General features: G+C 35.4%; 2 protein-coding genes across 6 annotated transcripts in view; one reads left to right on the top strand and one right to left on the bottom strand.

The window, feature by feature from the left end:
* The window catches only part of LOC108736004 (potassium voltage-gated channel protein Shaw-like), a 184,865-nt gene that overhangs the window by 41,343 nt on the left and 127,037 nt on the right, over positions 1 to 16,485 (top strand). For all 5 annotated transcript variants that reach the window (XM_018468264.2, XM_018468256.2, XM_018468290.2 and 2 more), the window contains exon 2: positions 4,407 to 4,451. The gene's annotated coding sequence lies outside the window, so the exon portion shown is untranslated. The remainder of the gene's footprint in view (positions 1 to 4,406; positions 4,452 to 16,485) is intronic.
* Positions 10,905 to 16,485, bottom strand: part of LOC108736032 (chymotrypsin-like elastase family member 1) — a 6,100-nt gene continuing 519 nt past the window's right edge. Inside the window, exons 2-4 of the mRNA XM_018468300.1 lie at positions 15,678 to 15,948; positions 13,033 to 13,220; positions 10,905 to 11,756 (exon numbers count right to left, since the gene is read on the bottom strand). Of these exons, the coding sequence (XP_018323802.1) occupies positions 10,969 to 11,756; positions 13,033 to 13,220; positions 15,678 to 15,948 (1,247 nt within the window). The 3' untranslated portion in view covers positions 10,905 to 10,968. The remainder of the gene's footprint in view (positions 11,757 to 13,032; positions 13,221 to 15,677; positions 15,949 to 16,485) is intronic.

A 16,485-nucleotide genomic window follows, 5' to 3' on the forward strand; every position in this document is an offset into this window, starting at 1 on the left:
AGCTGTATCCTGCGCACGTTGCTACGCCACCAACTAAAATAAATTTGAAGGAAAGACATTAGACAAATATTCAATTCATTTTGAGTCATTTTATTGATTTTGTTCATTTCGAAAAAATTGTGACATTGCAGCGTTTCGTTTCAATTCGATAATTATTGAAGCGCTGTGGGATAGACAATATTTCTTGTTTTTCCTGTCGAAAATTGGTCGTACCAACTCAGAAACCTTCTTGGGGTCACGAACAACAATTTTGCTAAAAATCATGACATGATCAAACGCATAGTTTACGATTTCATAGAGGACATACAGACAAACATTGATTTTTATATATATAGATAACTTGTTAATTATTGAAGTTATACTTCTTTAGGCGCGTTATGAAAAACTGATGAGAGTGAAATTTCAAGATGCGCGCGCATCACTGTAACACAAAATTAACAGGATGAAGTTGCCCACTCAACCGAATTCATTAAGTCTCGGAAAAAAGTTACCAACGAAATAGAAATAAAACCTCTCTTAGTCGCGCATGTTGGTACGCTTGTCGCCTCTGATCGCTGTTTGACATGGTTTTAGTTTTTACAGTCACAACACGTGTTTTATTATTACATACGTCTTTTCTTTATCATTGTGTGACAGAAGATTTTGACATGTTGTGTATTTTTCTATTTTTAATGATGCCAAAGAAGTATAACTTCTCACGCGCGTACATAAGTACACGCACCCATTTTTTCTTATTAATTAGTATTTAGAAGCGGCTACTTCTCTGGTAAACAGATTAGTTTCATTTAGTAATCGACAAACAGGTCTTCGTTTTTACTGTAATACTAATATTACCGTGGATAAAGAAGGTTAGAAATAAAGAGGTAATAGGACTCTATGGAAATCAGTAAGAAGTAGGCGAGATAGGTTAGTAGGACACCTTCTTAGGCATGAAGGTCTAGTCAGAGACATATTAGAGGCAGAAACGGGAGTTAGGAGGGGTAGAGGTAGACCTAGATTAGATTAGTGTTCGCGAATAGTTAAAGATGATGGTTGTTCTAGTTTTAAGGAAATAAGAAGATTAGCTCAAGATAGAAAGGAGTGGAGGTCCAATCAGTCTTAGGACTGACGATATTATGATGATGACTAATATTATCGTTTTGTGTTAACTGTTGTATTAATTTTTAGCAAAATTGAATATTGTTAGTGATGCAAAAACAATTACCAGCAGATTTAGCAAACAAATATTTTCTTTAGTAACGCTACCTAATTTTTGAGTACGGCACTGCAAATATCATGTTAGATTCCATCTGAATCGAATCGTATAGCATCGGTTGAGAAAAAGCCCCTCCATCTTTGTACCTACCTCGTTGTAAAAATGATTTATGACTTTTCCGCCTCGTCTAGGCGAAAGATCTCCTAAGTTTGTTATCTAGTTTAGAAAATACCCGAATAAAGCAAATGGTAGTACAAAAAAAAGGACAACTCCACAAAACTTTCTTGTATGTTGGCTTGGATAAGTCGGTTAGGCATTTAAATAATTCTAGTATTTGGTCCCATTTCATGAAATAAAGATTGTGATCCTATCAATTCACGCCAGGATAATACGTCCCTTCATTTGTCTCTGCCTTCATTTAATTTGCTATTTAATTTCCTTGAAACTTTTCCCTAACCTTCTTATTGAGTTACAAAGGACTAATCGGAGCTTGCTTGTATTTTTTCGGATTTTAGTGGCTACATTTTATCTTTTCGAACAGCACTATTGTATCTACCCACCCGTTTACCGAATTATTTAACATCGTAAAAGCTTTTTCTCTTCGTAACTAATCCATAATTAATTTAAGTACAGTCTCCCGTGCATAAATTGTAGATAAACTGAACCATAAACTACTCCTACTTTAGCAAAAAAATGGAATAAGTCATTACTTTTTATTCTAGTTTACCCTACGTTTTAGGCGAGCGAGTAAAAAAAAAGTAGCAATCCACCAAATTTCTTGCGTTGAAAGATGGCTCGCCTATATCCTTCGGGAAATCAGTAAACAACATCTCATGTAACTATATTGTCCAACGTTTTAAAGGCACTTTAACATTAAATTGGCCGAAATGCAGACTTCCACTTTATCATCTAAGTATAGTTGGGACATTCAAAATTGGGATAATCCGCAATAAAATTGTCGCATTTACTTACTTTCTTCCTTTAACTTACTGACTAGACTAGAGCAGTTTCTCACAGAACGTCTACTTTTACACACGACAGACGTTGTAGGTAATATCGTAAAAATAGAAAGAGATGTCACGTAAGAATTGCAGCGGACACTAAAGAAAGAGGAATAACATCTTTGAAGAAAGTTTAACATTCTCAGGAATTTAGGAAAGAAGAAACGCTTATTTACAGATATAATTTCAACCAAGCAGTTATAAAGCCGTCCTGATATTTTGCGTACCTAAGCAACATCTAACCGCGGCACCGATTACTATTATTCGGTTATCTTTTTTCACTTTGTCTGTACTATACTTCATTAACTTTCTCTAGCGATGTGCCCCTTCCAATGTCTTGGATACACGCTGGCAAAATCGTAGGTAGGGAGAAAAAGCTCATTATACTCTCGACTCTTGTTCATTAAACATACTTTTTCATACAGTACCTGCCAGAAGTTTTGTTCAATCATTAATAGTAATGCGAGTCGAAAACAGGCGTTAAGGCCTTTAATATGTCTTCAAATATAAATAAACATCTCGTTGATATTTTCAGTAGAAATTGGTACCAATAACAGCACATTTGAGCAATACAATTGTAGTGGATAAAATGGTCAATTTTTCCGTGCAGTATTGTACGGATTATACGCTCCTCACCGGTTAAGAGTTTGGCCGAGAGTTGTCTCCTTCCTTTTCTGGCCTAGTGCTGTTCTTTTCTACTTTGCGCCGGTCAAACTGAAGGTCACATCGCATTTCTTAACTCAACAAGGGCGTGTTCAAAATGCACCAAATGACTAAAGTCCTAAGTGGAAGCAAGAAAGAAGATACGTCCATTGTCACAGATAATTTATTGCGGACTTGGTTTTGGTTTATTCATTCCCACAAGCGTGAAATGAACGAACTGCCTATTATAATAGTTCAAAGGTATAAGATTATTTGCAATATTAATTGTAATTAATGTTGAAATTGCTTCTTAACAACAATGTTTTTATTTTGTTCATTTTATAATTTCAACGGATTGAAATGTGTTCCCTTGCTTTTAAATTAATTTAATAAATATTTGAGAAAGGATTGGGAAAAAGCAGTACGATTGGGCTATGTCTGTCGAAGGCATTCGATTGAATGAACAAAGGGCGTTAAGGGGCGGAGTAATGTAGGGCACGAGGAATAAAAGGAAAGCTTGTTAGGAATGTAATAAGGACCTCATCTCGGTCCAGTCCAAGTCCCAGTAAAGCTAAACCTATAAGCACCCTGTCTGCTAATAAAATTGAATCATAAAGACGATTGAAACGTTAATAACGAACTAAAGACGAGTCATTTCGTGAAAATGAGTTCTTTAAACAAGTTGTTACGAATGTTGAACATATTGAAATAATCAGCAATTCTTAAAAGGCAGGAAAAGAAATATATGCGCTACAAACTCAAACTTCTTTTCGATTTTAATTAAGGCAAACTGCAATGACTGTTCTTCTTGCGTGTTTGGAGTATTCGTTTAAAAGCAAGTTGCCTCTAGAGTTCAAGACACACTTCTCATAATTACTATAACTTACGTATGCGGGAATGCGATTCTGTTTTATTGGATGTGGATAAGTAATTCTAAAAAACGAATCTTTGCCATTTAATAATGATTTTATGGTAGAGGTTTCCAGGATGTAACGTAAATGAGAACAAATTAGACAGGAAGAAGAGGTAATGTATAAACAGAAATTGTATGAGCGTGTGTGCTTTATGTAGTAGACAATTAGTTTTTTCTTAACCTTTAGTTAATGTCACACAGTCACACAAAAAGAAATTTCAGGCTTGGGAGTCTAGCTATGTATACTGTATGTGTTTGGGGTCCATGAATTCAAATCCCCGGTAAATTTAATCCCAGCACGTCAGGGTTTGGACGTAACCTCAAAAAACACTTCTAAATCCGCTAAAACAGTTAATTGTGATAATCCCAAACGATTTTAAACATAAAACCCGTAACCAATCAACTGTTCGACTAAATACATAACTTCATAATCCTTTAAATCCCTATCCCTAAAACCTTATGACCCCTAACCCTATATCCCCGTAGGTAATTATGATACATAGGTATAGATCGGATTAGATCGGTATAAAGGGCATTGAATTATGCTTGATAAATTATTAATAAATGAGAGACAGACTGAAACGTTTTATTAGTTTTTTATTAAAAATTATTATATTAAGTTTTTCTTATTATTTGATGTTATTTTTTTTTGCAGATGCCTCACAATTTGGGTGATTTCTCGGAAAAACATCTCCCCAAGGTATGTAAAATTACTTCTTCCACTTTAGTAAGTAAGAATTGTATAGATACTAAAAACAGACCGATCGTATCTGAATATTTCAACAGTAGAAGTGTATGTACATTCATCTTCAGTTAAGACTGTTACTTTTTCTGTAATAGTCTAAGATCCGAACCTAAAACGACCTTAATCGAGCTGATAATAGAATGAAACATATTTTATAACAAATTTAGTGTATTAGAAAATATGTCAAGAATGGGTTGCCTAAAAAAATCCTGGACAGACTATTTTTAATTATTTTTTAAAAAATGATTTTTAATAAAACGTTGCAACATTAAGATAATAAGAAAATGTTTACCCTGACTTAAAGTATCAAACGTATAGAATGTGCCGCCGTTGGGTTGCCTATACTTTGCCTGGACAAACCACTCGGTTGTCAGGTGTAGGTATGTCGATGCCAGTTACCTTCACTTGTTTGATAATATCCAATTGATCCAATCAGTAGGTTTTTATTTCTGATACTTGAGACAATGCATTCCTATTTCGTCCTGCTGTCTTTTCAATTTTACATTACAACATTATATTTTCTTGAAATTAGTAAGGAGTATGCTTTCAAAGAGCAGCTGAACGAAAACTGCTGTATTTTTCGAAAATTTCATGATTTGAATTTTAAACGGCCACATATCCTACAGATTTCTTTATTCTCTCGTTATGTTTACATCGATGATAAATATTGGACTTCTACTGAATGTTCTCGTATAATATACTAAGATACTATCAGATATAATCCTTTTAATTTCAGTTCAATACCAATCGCAAATGCTATTATGTATTGCAGAAAAGAACTGAAACAGCATAATAAAAGATTTGTTTGGAATTAGTCACTTTAATACGCCTATTCAATATCTTTAATCCATATCGATTTAGAAATCTATTAGGAGATATGGAGGCGAACTCTAATATTAGTGAGGCTCAGTCCGGTTCAATTGAATTTTAGGCCGCTTGAGAGCAAGCAGGCTCCATCCAACGTTTCTACGTGATCGACCAGCTGAGAAAATTAACCTTCCGGCAAAGCGTTCCTTCATAGTTCTCTATGACGGTTAAATTGAATACTAATGACCTACAGGGATAAAATTGACACCTCCTGTTCAAACTATTTTACTGGAAGTTACGTTTAGGAAAATATTTTAGACACTGTACGTAAATCAACAACTCTTTCGTACACAATAATCATTTCGAAAATTTTTACCATCAGTAAGAATTATTTTTGCCTTTTTTTTTGACTTCATCGCATAATAACTGCCCCACAAAAGAAATTATTCTGTGTGGGGATCTGACCATGTATACTGTTTCTTTTTGGAATCGCTAAATCCAAACCCGCAGTCAATTTAATCCCAGTTTGTTAGAGTTTGAACATAACCTCAAATAATCTCCAAAAATTCATTAAAACCGTTAATCATGACAATCCCATACGATTTTGAAGAAGTAACCAATTAACTCTTCCACTAAATGTACAACTTCACAAACCTTTAAACCCCTAACCTCTGAATCTCTCATCGAAAACCTATTCCTGCCGTATATTTCAAAAAATTAAAATAGAACTTCCTCCTGATTTTCAAGGAGTTAAACTCTGTATAATTCTTTATAACTTTTATGAGACCCATAGCAGTAACTTGCCCGATGTAGATACACCACGAGGAGGCAACTTCAATTTTGTGTCACAAACGGTTTTATGGTGAGAGATTAGGCAAAACTGTTTCAGTATTTTGATTACGAGGATATAGCGATATGAGATCATCAATTTTTAGGTTAAGGGGTTTAGTGGAAGAGTTGATTGGTTACAAGTTTTAGTTTAAAATCGTTTGAGGTTATCAAAATTAACGATAAATTATGCAAGAGAAGAAAAAGTAGGAAAAAAGGGAATATAAAGGTAAGAGACGAAGAATTAGAAGAAGTAGGGTTATAAAGCAGAGGATAGCGCAGGGTCAAGTCGCCTTCAATAAAAAGAAGTCACTTCCATGCTCGTGAACGTTTAATTTAGAAACTCGGAAAAGATTGTTAAAGGTGTATGTACATGGACGGTGGACGCGGCGGAAAAGAAATGATTAGAAGCGTTCGAAATGTGGTGTTACAGGCGAATGATGAGGATACCGTGGTTAGAGAAGGTTAGAAATGAAGAGATATAATAGAGATAGGTTGGTAGGACGCCTACTCAGGCATGAAAGTCTAGTCAGAGACATATTCGATTAGATTATTGTTTGCAAATAGTCAAGGTTATGGGTTTTTCCAGTTTTAGGGAAATGCGAAGATTAGCTCAGAATAGAAAAGAGTGGAAGTGAGTGTCCAACCAGTCTTAAGACTAACGACCTTATGATGATGATCCCATTTCTGCGAAAACACTCATACACTGTCTAATATAACGAATCAAAAATAAATTGATTTGAATAGAATGATATCCAGACAGTCGACCTTCACTTACTTATGCACGTAGCATAGACCTGAATTCGATAAAATAAAAAATTTATTTTAGTGTTGTGCTATTCTTCACCCCGTCTTTATTGATTGTGATATATTTAGGTCAATGCTAGCCGATTGGGTTTATACACCACGTATGTTTAACATGCAAGCCTTAATCGTTGTGGCAATGGCAAGTTTGACAGCTTCACCGACTCTATACTTATGAATTGTTGCGTTTAAATAAATGATATCATCAAGAGCTTTTCTAATGTGCTTTCATATTATTTGTATTTCGTGCATGTAAAAGCGTCATTGTATAGGATATTTGTTACCTTATGGGCTCAAAGTGCAAGTGGAAGAAAATGTTTAATTGTAATTCACGTTTAAAGTCCTTAATGCTTATACCATGACCATTTTAGTTTTCATCATCATCATGAGGTCGTCAGTCCTAACACTGGTTGGACACGTACCTTCACTCTTTCTTATCCTAAGCTAAATTTCGCATTTCCCTAAAACCAGAACAGCCCACATCCTTAACTATTTGCGAACAGTAATCTAACCCAGTCCTACCTCTACCCCTTTTAACTCCTGTTTCTGCCCTTAATATGTCTCTGACAAGACCTTCATGCCTGAGAAGGTGTCCTACCAACCTACCTCGCCTATTTTTTATTGACTTCCATAGAGTCTTTCTTTTCCGCCACGCCCACTGTCTATGTTCGCGAGCATAGAAGTGACTTCTTTTTATTAAAGGCGACACGACCCTGCGCTATCCTGTACTTTATATCCCTATTACTCCTTCCGCCCTGACTTATCTGACTTCTTAGATATCTAAAATCAGCCACTTCTTCTAATTTTTCGTCTCCTATCTTGATATTCGCTCTTTCCCTACTTTTTCTTCCCTTGCATACCAGTATTTTAGTTTTACTTTTATTTATTTTCATACAGTACTAATCTGTCAGTACCGCTTCCATTTTATTTAAAGCTATCTCTAGGTCCTCCTTGCTAGATGCTAATACTGCTATATCATCTGCAAATCTAAGCATACTAATCTTTTACCCCTGTATATCTATCCCTGCAGTTGTACTGTCTTTAATGATGCTGATCGCGTCTTCGATGTGTAGATTAAAAAGTAGCGGTGACAGTGTGCATCCCTGTCTGACTCCCTTCCTAATATTTACCTCTCTACGTTGCAGCCCTAGCTCTATAACTACATGAAAGGAAATATAAATGTGTATATATAGTTTTGTCGTAGAAATTACTTGTGCTCGGTGAAATGTTCAAAGCGGTACACTAATTTAGCTTAATCGTAATTTTAGTTTCAGTAATAATGGCTGCCTCACCCCCCCCCCCCCCCCCCACACACACACATACACATCTAATGTGGTTAATGGCAAATATTTCTATGTAAATTTGAATTAGACAAAAAATGTAAACGATTAGCATTACTTATAACAAACTACTTACTCACACTGCTCATTACTTAATGGTGCAATCAATTACATTACTCATTACAAATATAGTGGTTAATGTTAGCGTCCGTAGATGTCGAAAACTTCTTCTAGTCTACACAATTTCAAAAAACTACAGTCATGTAGTATAAAGTCCACTTCATTGTGAACATCTTTTACTTCATCCAGCATAATAGCAATAAAACTTGGATTAATTTAAGTATACGATAAAAACTAGTTGATGCACTCAGAACAATCTCGTTGCTTAAAAAGAACTTGAGATACTGCTTTTACAATGTTGCATTCTTTTAAAGTTTTATGTCACGTTTCTGGTTAAAGTCGATAGCAACGAATTTACAAGTCAAAACAAGTAGTTTACAGAGATTTTACGAGCAAAAATTAAACGGAATGAAGAATTGCATGTAGGTTTTGGCGACAGTTAGAAGACACAGATAGATTGGTTTTCCGAAGTTACAATAAAAACCAGTCACTTTCGCAATAGCGTCTTCTCCACCAATCTTCATCAGCATTTAACGGCACTACTTATCGCATATTCCTTTAAAACCGTTTTTATACAAGGGCGGTTCAATAAGTACCCGTGTTTGAAGACAGAGGACGTTTCTGCAGGAAATTGGCGTTGTCATCGTGTGCTGCCATCTATCAAACCACGTCAAAACGAATTTCAGACTGATTGATAGGTTAGTTTGGATTTGGCAGCCATTCCACTCAGATGTGCTTCGTTATTTTCGCTAAGATGGAAAAAGAGCACTATCGTTGGGTAACTCGCTTTTTGTTTTTGGATGGGAAAAAATGCGAGGAGATGAAAACAAAGTTGGATACTGTTTATGGAGACATTTCGCCATCTACGACCACAGTTAGATATTGCTTCAACGAATTTAAACGTGGGCAAAGATCCGTTTTTGATAGGAGCGACCAGGAAGCCTGGCAAACGTTGTTTTAGGAAAAGGAAGAACGATCACTGGACAATACTACGGTGAGTTATTGGAGCGCTTCGACAAAAAATTGAAGGAGACACGGACGCATTTGACGAAAAAGAAGGTGCGTTTCCAACACGATAACGCACAGGCACATTCATCAGGAGTTGATGCCGCCAAAATGCATGAATTACGTTATTATTAACTGTTGCCGCACACCCCGATTTGACTCCCTGCGACTTCATCTTGTTCCCTACCAAGAAGAAATGACTAGCGAGAAAGAAATTTAGCTCAAACGAGGAAGTCATCGCCGAGACAAGGGGGGGATTTTGGAGAGTTCGACAAATCTTATTTTTTGGAGGGGTAAAAAAAATGGCAGGGTCATTGGGAGAATAATTAATTGAGTTCAATACCACACATAGATCACTTTTCTCCAAGCCTTTCGTCACTGCTAAGACTGGATGAACAGGCACCTCCCCCTTTTACTTATCCTGTGCTAATATTCGCATTTCCCTAAACTTATAACATTTGACATCCTTAACTATTTGTGAACAGTATTCTAATCTAGGTCTACCTCTACTCCTCTTAACCCCTACTTCTGCTTTTAATATGTCCCTAAGTAGCCCTTCATGCCTGACAACGTATCCCACTAACCTATCTGGCCTATTTTTTGTTGGCTTCCATATTGACCTCTCCTATTCTTTCTAATATTTCCTCATTTCTAACCTTCTCTGTTCACTGTATTCTTATCGTTCGCTTGTAACTCCACATTTCGAACGCTTGTAACGTTTTATATTCCGCCATACCCACTGTCCATGTTTAGCGTCGCATTCCAGACATACACCGTAGAAGTGAGTAATTTTTGTTGAAGGCGACTAAACCTTGCTCTATGCACTGTTTTATATCTCTACTAAGTACTCCTTCCATCTTCAGTTATGTGACTTCCTAGATACTAAAAATTAGTCACTTTTTCTAATTTTTCGTCTCTACTACAAATTATCGGTCGATCTGTTATTTCAAAACTCTAAAACGAATGTCTAAACAGATTATTATACTTACTTATACTTCGTTTACTTTCTGTAGCGATATGACCTTCAGTTTGACCGGCGCAAAGTAAAAAAGAACAGCACTAGGCCAGAAAAGGAAGGAGACAACTCTCGGCCAAACTCTTTACCGGTGAGGAGCGTATAATCCGTACAGTACTGCACGGAAAAATTGACCATTTTATCCACTACAATTGCATTGCTTAAATGTGCTGTTATTAGTACCATTTACTACTGAAAATATCAACGAGATGCTTATTTATATTTGAAGACATATTAAAGGCTTCAACACTTGTTTTCGACTCGCACTACTATTCATGATTGAAAAAAACTTTTGGCAGATACTGTATGAAAAAGTATGTTTAATGAACAAGAGTCGAGAGTATAATGAGCTTTTTCTCCCTACCTACGATTTTGCCAGCGCGCATCCAAGACATAGGAAGGGGCACATCGCTAGAAAAAGTAAATTAAGTATAGCCTTTTCATATACTGCTCAATAAACCGTTCAGTAACCTTTACCATATTGAGGTCATTTTAGATTGTATGTATTTATCATGTAAAAGTAGACAAGTATTGTATTAACAGAATATCTAACATAGCTACATCCCTTTATTTGAGTTACTGGCATAATATCATTCGCCAAAATGGTCGACAGTTAGGTACGTATCTCAATGTATTGATAATAAAAATTTTTTAGAATTGATTCACCAGATTCTTCTGAAGGTGTCTCATTAAGTGCAGGTTCTTTTGCGCTTGAGAATTCTTCTGAAGTTGATTGACTAGGTTCATCTGAAAATATCTCATTAGGCGTAGTGTGTTCTGTGCTTGAGGATTCTTCTGGAATTGATCGACCAGATTCTTCTGAAGCGACTGTGTATACATCAGAAGAAGGTGCTGTAGATCCATCGAGGGGGGGATTTGTTGTTACCTCATAGGTTTGTCCTGTGGTCGTTTTAGAACTTGGACTTGACGATTCCTCTTCAGATGGCTTTGGTGTGGATTCTTTTAAAGATGGTTTTGGGGAACTTTCAAAAGGTATTCCTGCGGAATCGTCTAAAGATGGTTTTGTTCTTACTTTAGGTTCAGGAAATAATGCTCTAGATTGCTCAGAAGATCTTCTTGTCCCAACAGTAGGTGCCTTAGTGATTCCTTCTAAAGATGGCGTTGTTGTACTTTCTGAAGGTAAGATTTCACCCATTTCATTCCTTAACCAACTGACATACGCCAGCACATTAGCGTAAACTGAGGTAGAAGCAAATAATTTACATTTTGTCACATCAGTGATGGATAATCCAATAAGATATTTATCTTGCACTAACGGTTCTCCAGAATCTTTTTTGCATTCTGATAATGGACCTTCTCCCTTCGCGCACAATATACGTTTTTGTATCAACTTTGCATTCCAGTTGAATGGGTTTAAAGAAAATTTTCTGAAACTACATCCTAAAACAGGGGAAATTTTTTAGAGATTTTCAAGACAAGAAGCCATCTAATAAATATAATTAAAGTTCAAACAATTTGATAGTGTGAGATAGGATTTCTATCCAGACTATCAGTACCTTACAAACCGGTAGCGTTAATAAAACAAACAAAAAACTTATTACTGAAGAACTTGTCGATTGTTGATATTTAGGAAACAATCGAACAATAATGGTACCCCTACTTCATCAATTTTAAGAACTCGATTGTTTAAACCCGTTGGAAAAATTTCCATTGAAGTTCAATGGGAATCAACGGAAAATTTGTAAATTCCATTCAAAACCATTTGGCATAACTGGAGAAATAATTGTTTCCATTTACAATATAATTCCTGGCCACATATACTATTAGCCTTTTTCGATACAGTTTTTGCTTATCCAGGTGCAAGAGTAGTGATATTGCCAATTAGGTGGTGGAAAATCAATAATCTAGTTTTACCTATGCGTGTATGTTGGGGGTACGTGAGGGACCACCACGGCAGTAGAGTGAGAGACAAGCAAGGTGGTAAGATGTTTGATTAAAATGGTATATTTCATTTAGACGTTGAGCATTTTTGCTTAAAAAAGACGGAAGATGTATTTATGGTGATTACACGAAGACGTATGTATTTTGGAAGACGCGATACATTGAATATTGTATATTAGTTGTATATATTTAGTTCCTGTTTGTTACTCGTTTTGCTGTTTGCTGTTTATATTCATTATTATGTTTATTATATATATATTCAACTACCCGGTGGCTTTTATTAAACAACCCCTAGACAAGTGAAAAAGCCTACATTAGAAGCATTGTTTGATGATTTTGAACCATGCCAGAATATAGAGGAGGCCGAAGTCATCTGTGAGAGTGATGTAGTTTTATCAGAAGCAAGTGAAAAAAAATCTAAACACAATGATGAAGAGCCAGACATCCAGGCACGTGCCTTGGTTCAGGTACCTGAAGAACCAAATTCTCAACAAAATAGTATGGATTATGGAAAAAAGCATGCTGATGAAGTTCCAATTGAACGCAATGGAATTTCCATTGCGTTCAGCAATGGTAATGCCATTGCGTTCAGCAATGGTAATGCCATTGCGTTCAGCAAATGGAAATTTTCCCTACGGGAAAGTCAATTGAGAAATAGGATCACTAATAAAATTGATCTACGGTTCCGTGACTTTAAAATATATCTATTCGCTTCAAATTTCATTAATTTCTTAATCCAGGGCGAGTAAATTAAAAATTATTGTTTCCTACTTACTGATAAGTTGTTTTTCCGTAACTTGTAGTTTATAATTGGGAAATAAAAGTCGCCATTCCCAGCCTGTTTGCTGTGCAGTTCCTTTAATCTCATAATCGGGTGGAGGAAGATCAATTTTATTTACAGCTGAATTAAATTTTAGCGGAAAGTCGAGGTGTATTAAAGCAACGTTGTAAATTCCTCTCAATCTAAAACAAATAACAGTTAAAGGATATTACAGTAGTAGACAGTCTACCTAATAAATTGACTTTGGCGGTAGTTCTATCTAAAAAAGAAGAAAAAAAGTATTGCATCGGTCGGAAATTGAGCTGAGGCCTGTAGTGCTGCAGAAGAGCATCGTATCATTGAAACTCTGATGCTTCTTCCAGTGTTTATACAACTTAAGGTGCTTTCTTCTGGTTAATTCAAATTTAATTTTATATGCCGTGAGAACAACATACACAATTGAATAAATAAGTTTTGTTTTCTGCACATCAATGGTACAGTGTTTCTCCATGCATCATCATCATAAGGTCGTCAATCCTAAGACTGGTTGGACACGCACCTCCACTATTTCCTATCCTGAGCTAATTTTCGCATTTCTCCAAAATTAGAACAACCCACATCCTTAACAATTTGCCAACAGTAATCTAATCTAGGTCTACCTCTACTCCTCTTAATTCCTGTTTCTGCCTGATATATATGTCTCTGACTACCCCTTCATGCCTGCGAAGGTGCCCTACTAACCTATCTCGTATTTCTTATACACTTCCATAGAGTCCTCTGTTCTCCTATTCTTTCTAATACCCCTTCAGTTCTAACCATATTTATAGACGGTATCCTCATCATTCGCCTGTAACATCACATATCAAACGCTTGTAACCTTTTCTTTTCCGCCGCGCCCACTGTCCATGTTTCGCACCCGTACAACACCGTACTCCAAACATACACCTTTAACAACCTTTTTAGAATTTCTAAATTAACCGTTCTCGAGCATGGAAGTGACTTCTTTTTATTGGAGGCGACTCGACCCTGCGCTATCCTCTGCTTTATATCCCTACCAGTCCTTCCGTCCTAACTTATCTGACTTCCTAGATACCTAATATCAGTCACTTGTCCTAATCTTTCGTCTCCTATCTTTACATTCGCTCTTTCCCTACTTTTTGTTGCCTTGCATACCAGTATTTTTGTTTTAGTTGTATTTATTTTCATACAATACTGATCTGTCAATACCGCTTCCATTTTATTTAAAGCCATCTTTAACTCCTCCTTGCTAGATGCTAATACTGCTATATCATCTGCAAATCTGAGCATACTAATCTTTTCCCCTTGTATATTTATCCCTACAGTTGTACTGTTTTTAATGATGTTGATCGCGTCTTCGACGTATAGATTAAAAAGTAGCGGTAAAAATGTGCATCCCTGTCTGACTCCCTTCCTAATATTTACTTCTTTAATTAAACTTTTGCATGATATAATAATTTTCCTTAATATGGAATATTAACAATTATTTCTGAACGAGTCAAGTAGCTAAATAACAACAATGTGACATTTTCAGCATGTATAAATCACCTTTGAGTCATGTGTATCTACCGTGTCATAATTGAAATAGTTTTGTTTTGTTTCAGAAAAAACAATGAGTAGGTAGGCATTATTTTTAGTTACGATTATCTGAATTATGAATCAGTTGTTTGTCTCATTAGTTGCGAAATAATAAACAACTGCTACCTTATAACAATTGGATTAAAATATGCAATCAGTGATTTAAATTTCCATTAAACATTATAACAATCTTGTAACGTTGTGCAAATACTTATGCAGTATTCGCATTGAATCGAACTTCATATTTAAATGAATGAATTTGCAAGAATATTGTAACAAATTTTCTAGTAGTTCTGTCGACTTTAGCAGGTCTCAATATGTTTAAGTATTTATATAACAATCTGTTGTCACTCATTTGTAAATTTATATCACTGTTTATTCCATCGTTCGTGAACTATTTACATCAGATATCTCTTATCGAATTGTCTCGCTCGATGTTGGTCACTTATTTATAGATTACTGTCGCGGACCGTTCCTAAATATTTCCGGAAACTTCTCGTACGTTCCTTTTCGTTTTGCAGTCTATGTGTGTTTTGTCCGTGTGTGATTTATGATTTACGACCGCCACCTGCGACATTCGTTAGGTTAGGTTAGGTTAGGTATAATGTTTTCTATCAGGCTGTAAAGTTTCATTTCAGTTTTAATTGACGCTTTTTACTGTATATCCAGATAATTTCCATTAACCAATTAATGTTTACGTAACTTACATTTCTTCTTTCTTATGTGTTCTTAAATTTATATAGTACTGCCTGTAATGTATTTATTTAATTTATTTAATCTAAGTATATATGTAGTACTAAATTGTGTATGTTTATCCCAGTTGTTCGATAATCCGCAATGTTTAAAATCTCCATCTAAGTATCTGGAGAGTTTTATCGCACTACGCTGTTTGGTAGACGCCTATGTTGCCAATTCACGCACAGGACCGGCTTCTATGAAATCTCAACTATCTGTTTCACAACGAGTTATTAAAACAATCATACAGAATACTTGCACGTCTCTACACTATATGTCAATTTTCAAAGCAATAGAAAGCTTAGATAAAACAGTTAAAAAATGCGTACCTGATATATAATGGATGAATCTTTACTTTTTTAACTTTTACCATCTGTCTATGGGGTGAAATTTCATGTCTTTCTAAAATACCAGCAATGACTGATGTAGGTGGCGTTGTAGCGCAATTAGCGGTAGTCAGCACATAATTTTCGGAAATTGTAGCACCGCTACATCTCGAAATTAAGGGTATTTTATATGTGTAAACCAACTGAACATGGTAGGGAAACTGATTCCGTTGAGCAGTAACACTTCTTTTTGCGAGATGAATTAATGGTGAACCTGGAAAGAAACCATAATTTCATGTCTAAAGACGAATTGGATTCTGCAAACATAAAATTTTTATAGTTCTAACGTGGACTCTTTAATCTATGCCAATATTATAATGAGGTGAAGTAAGTATGGATAAAGGCGGTAACCTTAGAAACTACTCATTCGATTCCAAAAATTATTTCACCAATATCCACAATGGACAATATATATATACTAGGGTGCTTCAAACAAGATTTTTAATTTTTGTTTTCTAACTCTTAAAAAAAATCCTCGCCAAACATGAGCCCTATAGCTCAAATCTAAGGGGTCGCTATTTTTATTTTAGTTTCCCATTTAATTAACATAGGAAAAATTCTTTTTTGTTTTAAATTGAATTTACACATAATTTACGCAATTTTTTCCAAAAAACCGTTTCATATTCTCAAAGTTGAGTCTTTGAGTTTTACAAAACTCTAAGACAAAGTATGATTATCTTTACAAAAAGACTAGTTACAGCCATTTAAAAATTACTAAATTTTGAAATTTGAAAAAATAGCTTGCAATTAT

The sequence above is a fragment of the Agrilus planipennis genome, unplaced genomic scaffold (assembly GCF_000699045.2).
Source record: "Agrilus planipennis isolate EAB-ADULT unplaced genomic scaffold, Apla_2.0 scaffold5, whole genome shotgun sequence".
Lineage (NCBI taxonomy): Eukaryota > Metazoa > Arthropoda > Insecta > Coleoptera > Buprestidae > Agrilus > Agrilus planipennis.